The 13863-nt window shown below is 37.7% G+C and overlaps 1 protein-coding gene across 3 annotated transcripts in view; it reads right to left on the reverse strand.

Annotated features, from left to right (window-relative positions):
• iqsec3a (IQ motif and Sec7 domain ArfGEF 3a) overlaps window positions 1–13863 on the reverse strand; it is a 121436-nt gene that overhangs the window by 64323 nt on the left and 43250 nt on the right. The window contains exon 1 of one of the 3 annotated variants that reach the window (XM_082510333.1): window positions 10607–10704. The exons of the other annotated variants lie outside the window; for them this stretch is intronic. Within the exon in view, the coding sequence (XP_082366459.1) occupies window positions 10607–10620 (14 nt within the window). The 5' untranslated portion in view covers window positions 10621–10704. Of the gene's footprint in view, window positions 1–10606; window positions 10705–13863 lie in introns of those variants that run through there. 3 annotated transcript variants of the gene reach the window in all.

The raw sequence follows: 13863 nt of genomic DNA on the forward strand, positions 1-13863 counted from the left end.
GAAACTATTACACTGCTGTATATAGAATGTACGCTTTGCAATTCAATACATCCAGTTTTTTTTGTTTCATTTTAAAAAAATTTATTTTTAATACAATTGTATTTGCAGTTCATTAAATAAAACGAATAAATACATTACTGTGTAAAAGTTTTGAAGCACCACTTATTTCTTTTTATTTTACTTTCAAGGGGCCAGACTTTTTTATAATTCTAAAGTAATCTCAAGCAACAATTTTCCAGGGCTTGTGAAGCTCTTTTTAAAGGTTTTCTTTGGATGACTCTAGGAATAGGAATGACTCTAGTAAATACCAGACTACTAAATACTGTGACGCTACTGTAAGCAATGTACAGTATGTTAATGTTAATAGTTTTCCCAAAACATCCTGATTTACAGTATTCAACTGCATTCGTGAAGAAAGCTTTACAGTAAATTGTTACAGTTGACTCTTGGCAAGAAAGCAAATATGAAGAAATGTAAACCTATTACAAGTTTAGGAACAATGAAAGGAAACTCGAATTCAGAAATAAGCTATACCAGTCAGTTCTGTGGAGATTATCCATTACAGGGACTGTTTCATTTGGATTAAAGTTTCCACTGTAATGGTGGGTGGTTAGAAGGCGTGGGGGCCTTAATAGATTGATGTTAATGCTTGGGTTACTTTATTTTTCAAGATTTATTCAACTAGAAAAGTGCACCATAAGCACATTTTCACTGTAAAAACTGGGGTTCAGGAGGGTCAAAGAAAGTTAATGTTATTTGGACAGACGATGACATCAGTGACAACATTCTTTAAATAAGCGATGCACTGATTATGTTCCCGCTGTGAACTCAGTTGCCTCATGCTAGTTTTACTTGATCATTAACCTTGACCGCAGAGCTTTTGCTGCATCATCCCCACAGAGGTGTGCAGCAGGAGAGATGAGTTATTGGACTGTGTGACCATTGGGGTTCAAAGGGTCTATCCTCTGGTGGACTGCAGCCAAGGAGTTGCTGAAGAGGGCATTATGTGAACAAAACCACATCAGCAGAAGTCACAGCAAATAACATCCCCGAAGAAGAAGCTAAGTTATGGTTGCTTGAATTTAGAAGAGCGGCTTGCACTGAACATGTGTATTGTCAGTTAGCAAGCATTTTATTTTTGGCTTAATTTTCTTTGTACTTAAATCATTCCTTAAATTAAACAGAAATGAATTCCCTTGTCACCTCTGCTGAATTCCTCTTCACTCAGTGCCTACCCTATGTTTCTCATACTGCTCCCAGAGAATTAATCAGTTCATCAGGCAGAAAACAAGGGCAGGCTGAAGAGCAGAAGCCTCTGCATAAATAAGCATATTTCTCCCTTCGAATGCATGGTGAGGATGATGTATGGAGCAAATTTGCTCAAGTGTATTTGAAATTCATCACAGTCGCTGCAAACAGGGAATGCATGACTTAGTGTCATATGTACAAAAGAGACTTGAAGCTGAACAGGAGGGCACTGAGGAAAAGCTGAGGAAAAACTGATTTTCTTACGTTTTCCAGGTTATTGTGCTGCACACTTAAGCCAAAGAAATATGCTGCATTGCAGCCAACTGACCTCAGTCTCACACTGACGGAAAGAAAAAGTTTCTGAAGTGTTTCTGAAACTGTTTAGAGGCACTAAGCCCAGATAAAGAAACAACAGCTATTAAAATGCACAATGTCAGCTTTCAGCCAATTAGCAGCAAAGGCCCAGGTCCTCTCTAATCACCAGGTCAAGATTAATCATTTTTCTTCACCCTTAGTAAAAAAGAAAACAAAAAAACAAACGGCATGACACATTTCCGCCTTTTTCATCATTAATCTATGACCTAACCCCTTGCCAACCATGAACATTCACAATGCTTCAACAGGGGACGTTCCACTGATTTTTACTCAGTGTGCCACTTTTAAAATGCCATATGCTGATGTGACTGCTCAGGGCTATAAGTGGGAGACCTTGAGTGTGAGTACAGTGTGAGTACAGGGAATGATCTGTCTGCTGGCATTATGGTGCAGTTATGAGATGTATATTGCATTGGAAATGAGAAAAATGGGGCAGATTTTGAGGGTGCATAGCTCACTTAAACTTTATGACTGTAATGGACCCATGTCAAATGCTTTATATATAAAAGTTAAAGACAAGTTGCACTAACTTTACTATGAAAGTTTACTGGGAATGTAAGCTAAACCCATAGAGGCTTATTATTTAAGGACATTTGAAGATTTTGAGTTAAATGCTGACTCTAAAGTAAGTCATTTCCATTAGTTTTAAGAAATTTCTAAATATATCAATGTACATTTGGAATTTGACCAACTTATGCTGGCTTTTTGAGACTTTAACTCCAAAAACCTAAATGGCAATATAAAGTCGCTACAATGCTAACAATGATGTTAACATGCAGGTTTAACAGATACTTAAGTTTTGCAGACACACGATCACTAACCCTTTAAGATGCATCAGCAATTTTCCATGTGTGACAAGTGAATAAAGCCCCATTTATTCACAGACCTAGAGACTGGTCTGTGACCATCAGGCAAATGGCTGTTGCTAGCAAAAAATTGTGTATTCTCCAACCAGTGGACAAAAAGCTCCCTGTTATTTCATTGTATTATTAATGACCCAACTGCTAGCATATTTCTGTAGTCATAGCTTGAATGTATGGTCTTCAAACACTCAAGCTAATATTTTTTGCGTTCAAACAAAAAGTTACACCTTTTGAAACACGTTGGCTGGAGAACTTTACTTTGACAGCAAACCTCCTTTTCTAGACGAGTACTTAAGTGAGTATTTGGAGGATGGAAGGATGACGCTTAAGTAATTTATGCATTGAATAACACAAGAAACCTCAATAATTTTTACCATGTTTGTCATCTTAGTATGTTAACACTGACAAATTTAAACCGCAATGATCAAAGCTGTTAAATTTCATGGTCGTATAAAATTTAATGGTGTGTATTTGAGCCCAAAGTCCCGTATGCTTAGCAGATGTTTCAAGTTCCTATCAGGAATACTTGGATGCAGTAGAAAGTCATATCTGATTCCTTCCATGACAGATAGCACTCCATTTTAAAGATAACTCCATGAACTGTATCAGTTAGTTAGTTAGTTAGTTAGTGTGTACATTTTTATTGTTTGTACGATAAAATTGATGATGCAAGTGTATTGGGCTATGAAACTTTAATGTGGTTGTTGATGAGTGAGGTTGACAGAAGTCAAGAAATCATTCTTTGGGTGCAGTGCAGAGGAATCTCAGATGATCTGGAAGTGTCTGAAAGTGTGGACTGATTTTTTATATTTGGTTTTTGCAGTATTTACACCAAACCATTTTTTTAGTATAAATGCTGTTTTGTTTTGTCGTTTAATGCCGGACTACTTTCCTATTATTCATACTGTGTGCAATATACAAGTTTAGAGAGTTACAAAAAACATAAATACTGCATTTTCTCTCTGGAGTTAAAGACATCCATCTGGTCTCTCTTCAGAGCCATATATCTTGTCTTTCAGTCTTTGTTTTCAATCATCAAGGTCAACTGGAGACATTTATCAGCTGCCCACACACACACGTCTGCAGCGCCATCAGTGCGAGCCACCCTCTTGTTTCAAAGGAGAAAAAAAGTCCGGAGAGGGACAGAGAAATCATTTTTTATGCTTTCTGCATATTGTGTAATTTACAGAAAGCTGGCAGCACTTTCTTGTCCATTCTTGTGAGAGAGGCTTCAGTGTAGGATGGATTACAAATATAGACATGACATGGTTAAATCATGAGATAGCCACAGATGACTCACATGGTTAAAGAGTATCTGTATTGTTTTTTCTTCCTTTTATTTTTTCTTTTCTTTTCTTAACAGAAAAGCTCATTTTGAATTCATTTTCTACAAGATGTTGTTAAAATTGTTATAAGATGCAGTAAAATCTTCTCTTCACCAAAAAAGGCTGTTTTTAAATGGCTGATGAAACCTACCCTATGCAATTCACCTTCAGTGGACATGCAGTGATGCATGGTGTGGGGCATCACCCTTCTTTGTGCTGTGATCAATCTTGAATTGATTGATTATGTAGATGCCAGTCAATACTGTGCTCACTTGGGTGGAAGGACAGAGCTCATAAATACAACTGTTTAGCATGAAAGAGGAAAACATTTGATCCCTACATTCTGAGCAAGCAGAATAAGCAGACGACTAAGATCAATGCCAACCAGTTTGTGTCTCCGAAAGCAAAGAATGGCCCTTTGGCTCTTGTTAAAATCCCACACAGGCTCTTGGGTCTTTTGCTAAGGGCCAACGATTTGTATCACAGGTTTTGCAGGTTGAGGTAAGAATGCAAAAAGAGTTGCAACACAAACAGCGCGTTGCCTCCTGCTATAAAGAGAAAAAAGCCAGAGTTTTCTTTATCGTGTTGAATTTCAAGAGTAAACAAGAGGATACTCACCCCAGAAGGTTGAAGGAACAAACTAGTAGCACATACAGTATGCAAGTACATACAGAGACCAGTAACCACAGGCATTCCAATGCAATGTCAATGAAACATCTTCCCAGCAACAACAGAGTACAGGGTATAAAAACAGGATGGGCTCGTGAAATATGCAAGCCAGTATTTCAAATTGAATCTCTTCAAAAGCTGTTGCCCCAGGTTGTGGGTAAAAGCGAGAAAGACAGCAAGCAATGCGGAGACAGAAAGAGAGAGAGCGGCAGTGGAAATTGCATCGTAGATATACGGTAGACACACTGCAGTAATATATAGTTATATACACAGCTCAGGAATCATGGGCAGGACTTCAAGGATGGAAAACGACATACACCATCATTCAGTGTCATAAAATGTCCCCTATAAAACTGGTGTCAACCCTTCAATCTAGAAAAAAAATGTTCCTACATTAACAATTTGCCTTGTGAATATGGAGAATTTGCTCAATGCATTAGTTTCAGTGTATGATGGACTTATACTAATTACAGCAAACCATACTATATTCATGAAAACGTTTCAATCGTCCTGCAGCTTTCAACTTCAACAGGAGAGCTGGAGGAAAATTCTAGAAATCATCAAATAATGAATGTTTGTACAAAATGTAATTGTATTCCATTTAGACGTTGTACATATTTCAATCAGTGACACAGAGAAAGTGATTGACATTCCTAGAGTGATGGTTGTAAACATCCATTCTTTAAATCTTGCTACTGTGGTGCAATTACAATCACAATTTTGATTGTAATTACATCAATCAAATCAAAGTAAGCCAGTCGCCGTTACTATGATGTGATGATTTCATGTGTATTTGCTGCTTTATGCAGAGATATGCATTTTTCCCTACATGTGTTAGAAAATGTTTAGATGCAGATATATTGTCTGGAAAAAGAAGGGCAGATTGGCAGCACAAGTTGGTTTAAAAAGGCTAAAGTCTATGTGAAGCCATGACTCACTGCTGTCAAGTCTGTTTGGAAGCCTAAAATCAAAAGACTTATGATTAAGTCTCTTGGACGTCCAGGTTATGTTACCCTGAAGATTTTGAGTCATGCATCGCAAACGTCATTTAGTACTTGTTACTAACACACTGACCGCAGCCAAGTGCTTGAAACTACCTTCACACACAAATGTAACACCACATTTCTCGTAAATGGATTTACTAGCTTCCCGTGAGCATGTGCATCATGTCCACCCTGCAGTCCATGTCATAAAAATCCTGAAAATCTGATAAACATTTACAGTGTGTCCACTGCAAAAGCAGCTTTTTATGGATGCCTGACAGAAAGGCACAGAGAAAAGGGGGTGCGGTCAAGAACTACAATGCCCGGAGAAAGATTCAGCGGCTGCTTCGCCTCGTTGCAAGAGGAACAAACAATTGAGCCCGTCCCCCCCACTCAGACGATTTCACAAACTAATTGCCTATTATGTGGCCTGTCAGGGGGAAATAAGAGTGTTTTTCCTGTTTTTGGCTCTTTTCCTTTGTCACATATTAGAAAACATCCTAAGGCAGATTCCCCATGCAGGAATTTGTATTTGAACTTGGCTCTCTTTAGCGACACAGAACACTTGAAACTGAACACTTCAAGGATCACACAATAGCATATTCACGATATTTACAGTAACAAGAGAAACTTGGAAAATGCTTGTTTGGTGTTAATATGGAAAAAAAGTCTGAGAACTGTTGAAAATATATATTAAACTAAACTTCATAGACATGCAAGCTCTTGTGCTTAAGAGAATGGGACTAAATCACATGTCTCACACTGCCTGTTGTCCAAGTGAATCTGAAATGTTTCACCTTTCAAATTATTAGACAAAGGTGCTTATGAACTAATATGATAACTGTAGTAGTTGTAATATGCTGGCCTCTTTCTACTACCTTGCAACTCTACTGACAATAAAGAAATATGATTATTCAGCAAGCATGGTACTTGTTTCATTGTAATTCATCACATGGTTATGATCAAAGCGCTGGGTGTCAACCTGAGTTTGACAAACTCAGTTACATGTTGTCTGTATGCTGATGTGAAACTGGAACAAAAGAGCTGAAAAAGCCACTGATGTGAAATGTCAAGGTAAGTTAACTGTAAGTTTTAGCTGTGAGTCAGTGCTGTACTGCAGTTTGAAGACAGATGTACATTTTCTGCAATTATTCACAGCTGTGTGAGCATATTTGTGGAAAATGCATCAGAGTGAAAAGGGATGGAATGAAGGAACATGAAATGATGTATAGATCATGATTCAATTATCCCCCCCAACCCGGTCTAAATGAATACCACAAAAACACCACGTAAAAAGTCCATCCTCTTTTCACATGGTGCACAGTCATTGGTGAGTAACAATATTTGTCACCACTGAGATTCCCTTTACAGCAAGCAAATATTCAACTTTTGAAGAAAGAATGAACCCTGAACTGTTATGAACCACACGTTTTTTTTACTGAGTATTTTATTACTCATGTACTTATTAAATCAAAGAAGGCGAGCCACCCACATCACTCACCATGATCCTGAATCTCCTGGGAGCTACTTTATGTCATGTGGGCGAGTGAACAGAGAGATACTATACTGGCAAATATAATATAAATATAAATTTAAGACTACCCTGATTAAAGTATTCATGTATGTTTTGATTTTCTGGTTGAGCTCGAAGTGTTATTTGGAGAATTAAAGGTTAGGCTTTCAAGGGTGCAAATCAGAATTTCTTTAGCAAACAGCTTTTTGTGCTAATAATTTATAGTCAATCAATCAATAGTCAAGAGGAGAAAAGTCAGATGCATTTGGTTCTTCACTAAAAAAAAGTCTAGGTTACCTGAAACTGCTCAGAACAGACTTCAGTCTAAGTGGTTTTATACAAAATATTGACGTGAGTGACTTACTGATTACATGTGTAGTCCAGCTACTGGAAACATAATCTCAGCAGACAGACACCCACAATTACCAATAGGCCCAACTATATCACTCCAGCAATACTTCTAGTATTTACTAGTACAGCTTAAATCTACAGTCGTATTAAAAAGAAACTTCACCCTCTTTCAGTTCTAATGTATTATGTATTAAACTATCAATATTTATTTTAAGTTACGCCGCAATGCAGAAGTAATTTGGGAAATTAAGTACAGTCCACTTTTTACAGCAACAACTTAAAGTAAGTTGAAATAATGACTTTATCAGTCTCAGACTTCAAGTGGAGGAATTTTGTCCCACTCTTCTTTACAACGTTGCTACAGCTCATCAAGATTTGTGGATAATCTTTATACACAGCTCTCTTATGGTCCAATTTGTGGCTGTTGCCACAAATTGATTTTCTTTTTCTTTTCTGTTGTAGATTAGCTGCTGTGCTTGGGATCATTTTCCTGTTGCATGACCTAATTTGGGCCAAGCTTTAGCCGTCAAACAGACAGCCCTAGTTTTGAGTCTAAAATTATTTTGTATACAGGATTTGATGGCTGATTCAGTGACTGCATGTTTTCCATGTCCTGTGACTGCAAAAGAAGCCCAAATCATCCCTCCACCACCATGCCCAAGGTGTATACATTCCTTGTAACATGACTGTATTTATCCTAAATTAGTGCAGCAGTCACAACTGTTACCGGTCCGTGTGTCGCTTGGCACCGGGCCGCGAGAGTTGAGGCTTGGGTGTGAAATTGATGGTTTTCAGGGTTTTTATCGTTAACTCGGTCTTTTCCCATGTTGTATTTGTGTGTCTTATTTTGAAAGAAATATTTACGCGTTACCATAGCGACCAGAGAGGATTAAGGGGCAGAAAGGAGGATGTTACTTTCAATGTTGTTGGCCCATTTTCAGGAGGTCGCTGCTAATAAAGTTACACAATTACACAATGAATTCATGTTTATTATTATATTTACAAAATATCGCAGTTTTTGTCATGGTGGTATCATTTTATTTTGTTGTTTTATATCCGCGACACCTTAAAGGCCGGTCCGTGAAAATACTGTCTGACATTAAACCGGTCCGTGGCCCAAAAAAGGTTGGGGACCGCTGCTTTAGTGGACTACTCCCAACTGTCTGCCACTCTGTTGTTTGCTAGTTTAGCATTATCATAATGCTACAGATGCCTTATTGCAGAGGTGTGGACTCGAGTCACATGACTTGGACTCGAGTCAGACTCGAGTCATTAATTTTATGACTTTAGACTTGACTTGAAAAAATGTTCTAAGACTTGTGACTTGACTTGGACTTTTACACCAATGACTTGGGACTTGAATTGGACTTGAACCGGTTTACTTGAAAAGACTTGATATTTTACCCCAAATATAAAATTTAACATGCATATTATATAGAGATTGAAAATGTGACGTCATTCACGGGTAGAACCGCAAAGGATTCTGGGAACTCGTGGCAAGCGGTACTAGCGCACGCAGGCTTTCAATTGAAATCAGTCACACAGCGATAAAAAGAAACACAAAAATGTCAAGAAGCCGTTGTATTATTAACTGCAATAGCCGGTCGCATGACAGCCACCGGAAGCCGACGGGTAAAGAGATCGGTTGTTATCGGATTACGTCGTTGAAGAGAAATTGTTCGAGCCATGTTTCCGAAGTAACAAAGAGGCGACTGGATTGCAGCCATTCAAAGACCAATTATAACGTCCCAGAACACTCCAGCTCACAGGTTAGTCTGCTCCAAGCATTTACACGAAGGTCAGTGTTTTTTAGTAGTTAATACGTCATTTTCTTAACATAATTGGTGATATAGGTTACAAGCAAGTCTGGCGCTGAACAGAAATTGTCGCACTATGCTCCTTTGTTTATTGTGCATAAATAGTGAATTGTCCTGACACAATATTGTGTTTCGCTTCTGTTATTATGGTACATTGACAAAAACATATACTTTTATTCACAGGGTAAAACAGTTGTTTTGTATCACTAATTGTCCAGTACGATTACAGCAGGGACGTGCAGAGAGGTTTAAAGGGGCGGGTGCTCAAAGTTAAAAAGGGGCACATTGAACCATGCTGAATAACAACAACACACATTCATCAAGAATCTAATATGGGAAGGGCAGGGCTGTGTTGATCTGAGACTGTAGACATTAAAAAGTCCACAGGAGAGATGGTAGCTGATTAAACAAGTGTCATGAGATAATAACAAAATGCAAAGATTGGTGACAGCGCTTGGAACCATAAGGCAATGAAAAACTGTGACATAAACTCGGCTCTGCCTGTGAATCACTCTTTGCTTCTCTTCTTCCTTCCTTCCCATCATTTCATATATCACTCTCCACTTGCTGTCTATCTGAGAACAAGGCACAACTTGCTATTGCAATAAACTATAATTGAATTATCCACACCTAACAACTCTTGCACTTAATCTATAATAAAATGATGACAGAAAAATGTTATAGCCCTGCCTTTAGTAGCCTCATACAGCTCCTACTGTTTCCTCCTCATGTCCTTACCAGCCATGTCTGCACAATGTTATATCATGAGTAATAATTTAAAAAAATCTATATACATAAAACACACACATGCACGCACAGTGACATTTTAGACCTTCTTCAGAATACTGTATATACTATGGGCATCCTTACATTATTATTTATTACTAGAGCTACAATAATAAAGCAATGAGGAGGGGGAAGTAATAAATATGAAATAATGTATTTATGATGATTCCATTTGTTTCACTATCCACTCTGTGCAGGGCAAAGCTTATTACATTTTTAAACTGTAGAGATACAATCTTTTGTCTTATTTAAAATATAAATCTAATATAATCTGCTTCTTAATGTATGTTCTTTAAAATACAGCGTGTGTTTTTTAATATATTATAATTATAATTATTATTATGTGGACATGCATATTAGATCGTTTTTTAGTGAAATATAATCCCTCCAGAAAGGCAGGAAATGCCCAGAAACTTACTTTAAAACTAAATATGTTCCCTAAAACGGTGACAGAGCTACAGACCCATGACAGCCTTACACAGGTAGCCAGCAGCTGTGACCAGCACTACTTGTGCAGTTAATAAAAGGACAGGTAATGTTTGTCGCGCTGTTGCACACACAGCACGCTCGTTTGTTTCAGTTCGTCAGTTGCAACAAGACAGCTTACCAACGTGTACGTAATAAGCTAATACTCCTGTGTGCTACACACTACAGTGTGCGCTGTACACCTACTTACTGGGTTTGTCGCATCAGTCTGTGTCTCTGAGTTAACTTGTGTTTCTCCTACAGCTCCGGACCGCAAAAAATGCGCGTGCTCTTTGTGAGCTCGTTCCCGGCTCGTAACCAGCGCGTTCTGCCGTCGAGGGTGATCATTGGTTAATGTGATCATGTGACTGATGCAAGCCAGATCCTTTTATTTAGCAAAACTATGATTAATAGTTAAATATTATTGTTGAGGGGCACAGACAGGACTCCGCATGCACACACACATAAAAAAAATAATAAATAAATAAAAATTTTTTAAAAGTTGCCTCAACAAAAGGGCACTTTGGGCACTCATCAGGAAAGGGGCGGGTGCTCAAGCCCCTCTAGCCCCCCCCTCTGCACGTCCCTGGATTACAGCATACAATATTATTGTCACTGCTACATTTCTGTGATGCTACCAGAAATTATTTCCACTGCTAATTAATTACCATTGAGCTCAAAGGTCCTATTAATAAACGGTTAACGAATGTGTATTTATGACGACGATTTGTGAGACTGGTAAACTTATGATACGTACGATGGTCTTTACTTTCTACACGGTGCATTTCAAGGTCCTGCACCCATCCGTCGGTAAACTGTACCTGGGCTTGTTGCAGTGACCTGAAGTTACTAAACTTCATGAGTGTATGCACTCACTCCAAGAAGCGTATGATTATAAATATGCATATAAATATGCTACGATGAGATAGCTGACTTCATCTAACTAGCAAATGTTTTCCAGGCTACGTTGGTGATGCAGTTTTTTTTTTAAATGATATTTTAAAAAAATATATCATTTATTTATGTATGATATTTTTGTCATGCGATTTTAAAGCCGGTCCTACAAGCGCATCCAAGAATAACATGCAGCTTATCTCAGAACCGTCGGTGAAAATTATTCTTGGAGCTAGGTTTAATTGAGCTGCATTTTAAAGAGGTGCAATTTCACAATTTGTGTGTTTTCTAAGTTCACTATTTTGTCATGTGTTGAGAAAAACACAGATTTAAAAATTACATGGTCTAATATTTACATTTAGCATATAACTGCAACATGCTTTTTTCGTTGTTTTTTTTTAAAGACTCGAAAGGACTTGAAATTCAAAATTTCAGACTTGTGACTTTACTTGGACTTTTACACCAGTGACTTGAGACTCGACTCTGACTTGCCTGACATTACTTGAGACTTGACTTGAGACTTGAGGATAAAGACTTGAGACTTACTTGAGACTTGCAAAACAATGACTTGGTCCCACCTCTGCCTTATTGTCTATTTTGTTTTTTTTATCTTGAGAAAAATATAGCCTCACTCAAATAATCAGGAAGTAAAAGATGGTACCTATCAAATCAAGTGCATTTCAGCAAAACAGTTCATTGGTTCAAGAATATGAATTACTAACATTACTTCTAACCTTGGTGGATGTTTAAAGGTTAACTAAATCTAAGTTACATTTAGAGTAGTCCATTTGTTTCCATTACATTGTGTAGGACAAGGATGGCTTTCCTCCTTAGAGAAATTCATGATATTAATTTAACCTGTTCTAAATATTAGAAATGGTGGGCAGCTGCAGAACTAGCTCCTGATATCAGCCAGTGCCTTGGTCAAGGACACAATGATGAGGAAAAAATTGGCCAGGATTTAGAGCAGGTTATGGAGTTGAATGTGAATGTACAATCTTCCTCAAGCAGTGGGAACATGTGTGTGCAACCTGAGGCAATACTTTATTATTTATTATTTAGTGTATTCTGCAAAGCTGTATGTATTAGAGCTGTGTTTCTTGAATATTACGTGATTCTGGAGGTAGTTTTAGGGCCATCCAATATATCAGAATTCGCTAAAGTGTATTGGTAATTTGGGCGCTATCTTTTTTCTTTTTCTTTTTTTTTTTGATAATCTGGAAGTGTTTTTAGTTTTTCGACAGCAGTTGTTAACTATACGTTATAGCAGAATAGGAGAGTCAGAGGATGAAGCCTTATCAGGCATTATTTAGACTGAGTCACCAATGTTACTGAGAGGCTCATGCACGTGTCATGAGGAATGAAAATGAAACTGCTCAATCGAAATATTAATACAGAGAAAAATAGTGAGTGAGTGAGAAATTTCCCCAATGGTTAAAAATAACTTTGTTGTATGAAGAATAAAGATGAGTTCTGAGAGGATTATCAATACAGTGCTGAAACTGATTGTCTAAGAGATTACAGCCTAACAGAGAACAGAAGAGTACGGGGGATGAAAATACACAAATTTCCAGAATAATTTAGACAAAAAGGATGAAAGGCAGACTGAGGTACTGAAATGGAGGCTCAACTGCACTGATATACTGTAGAATATGGACCAGTGGAGACAGAGATGAAGGTATACTGGGTGAAAATGCTGTAGATGAAAGGCCCAAGCCAGGAACTGACATTAAAATTTGCAGCTCCCAATCATTTTTCCCCTTAAAAAATATCAGAATAATTCATCAGAAAAATATGCTACATGACAGATATCACAGTAAAAAGAGAAAATGCATGCATGCATTCAGCACGTTTACTCTTTTCAAATACATTGATTTTAAATAATTCTAAAATGAACATTTTCTATAGAAGTAGCATTGTGTAATGTTGGCCACCATAGTCCAGCAATTACTACAAAGCATCTGCTGCGCATAGATCTAATTAGACTCACACCAATACCAATGGAGCAACTTGAGGCTCAGTGGCTTGACCGAGGACCAAGAGGGAGGAGTTGGAGATCTTTTTAGCTTAGTTGGTCTGGCAATATTTTTATTTTGTTTTATTGTATTAGCAGTAACTGTTGACACAACACAGTCTTATGAAACTCACTGATGATTGCTTGCTATCACCCATCCAAGTCTAATATTCAATCACTTTTTAGCTTTGTGTTGCTCTCCAACATCAGTTAAGGGAAGTGCAACTATTCATAGCTAGCCACTAAGTTTGACAGACGTTCAGTTGATGCTGGACAGGTAGCATCTACTGAGGGTATAAGACCTGCAAAATGACAGATGAGAGCAGTGAGAAGAAGCTAAAACAGTAAAGTTGGAGCTTTAAGCAATCTGCTTTTTTGTTAGTAGATTTATCATTATGCTAATGATGCTGCTCAAAGTCAGCCAACGGGGGATTACATCTGTTGGATTTAAGGCATTTATTTTGGTAGCAGCTGGCTGTGATATTTTTCAGTAATAATAAAAGTCATACAGTTCCAAATTAAACACTTTTGCTTCAATGCTAAATATGCAGTCATGGTTT

Source organism: Aulonocara stuartgranti (genome assembly GCF_965226115.1).
Source record: "Aulonocara stuartgranti genome assembly, chromosome: 17".
Taxonomy (NCBI): Eukaryota; Metazoa; Chordata; class Actinopteri; order Cichliformes; family Cichlidae; genus Aulonocara; species Aulonocara stuartgranti.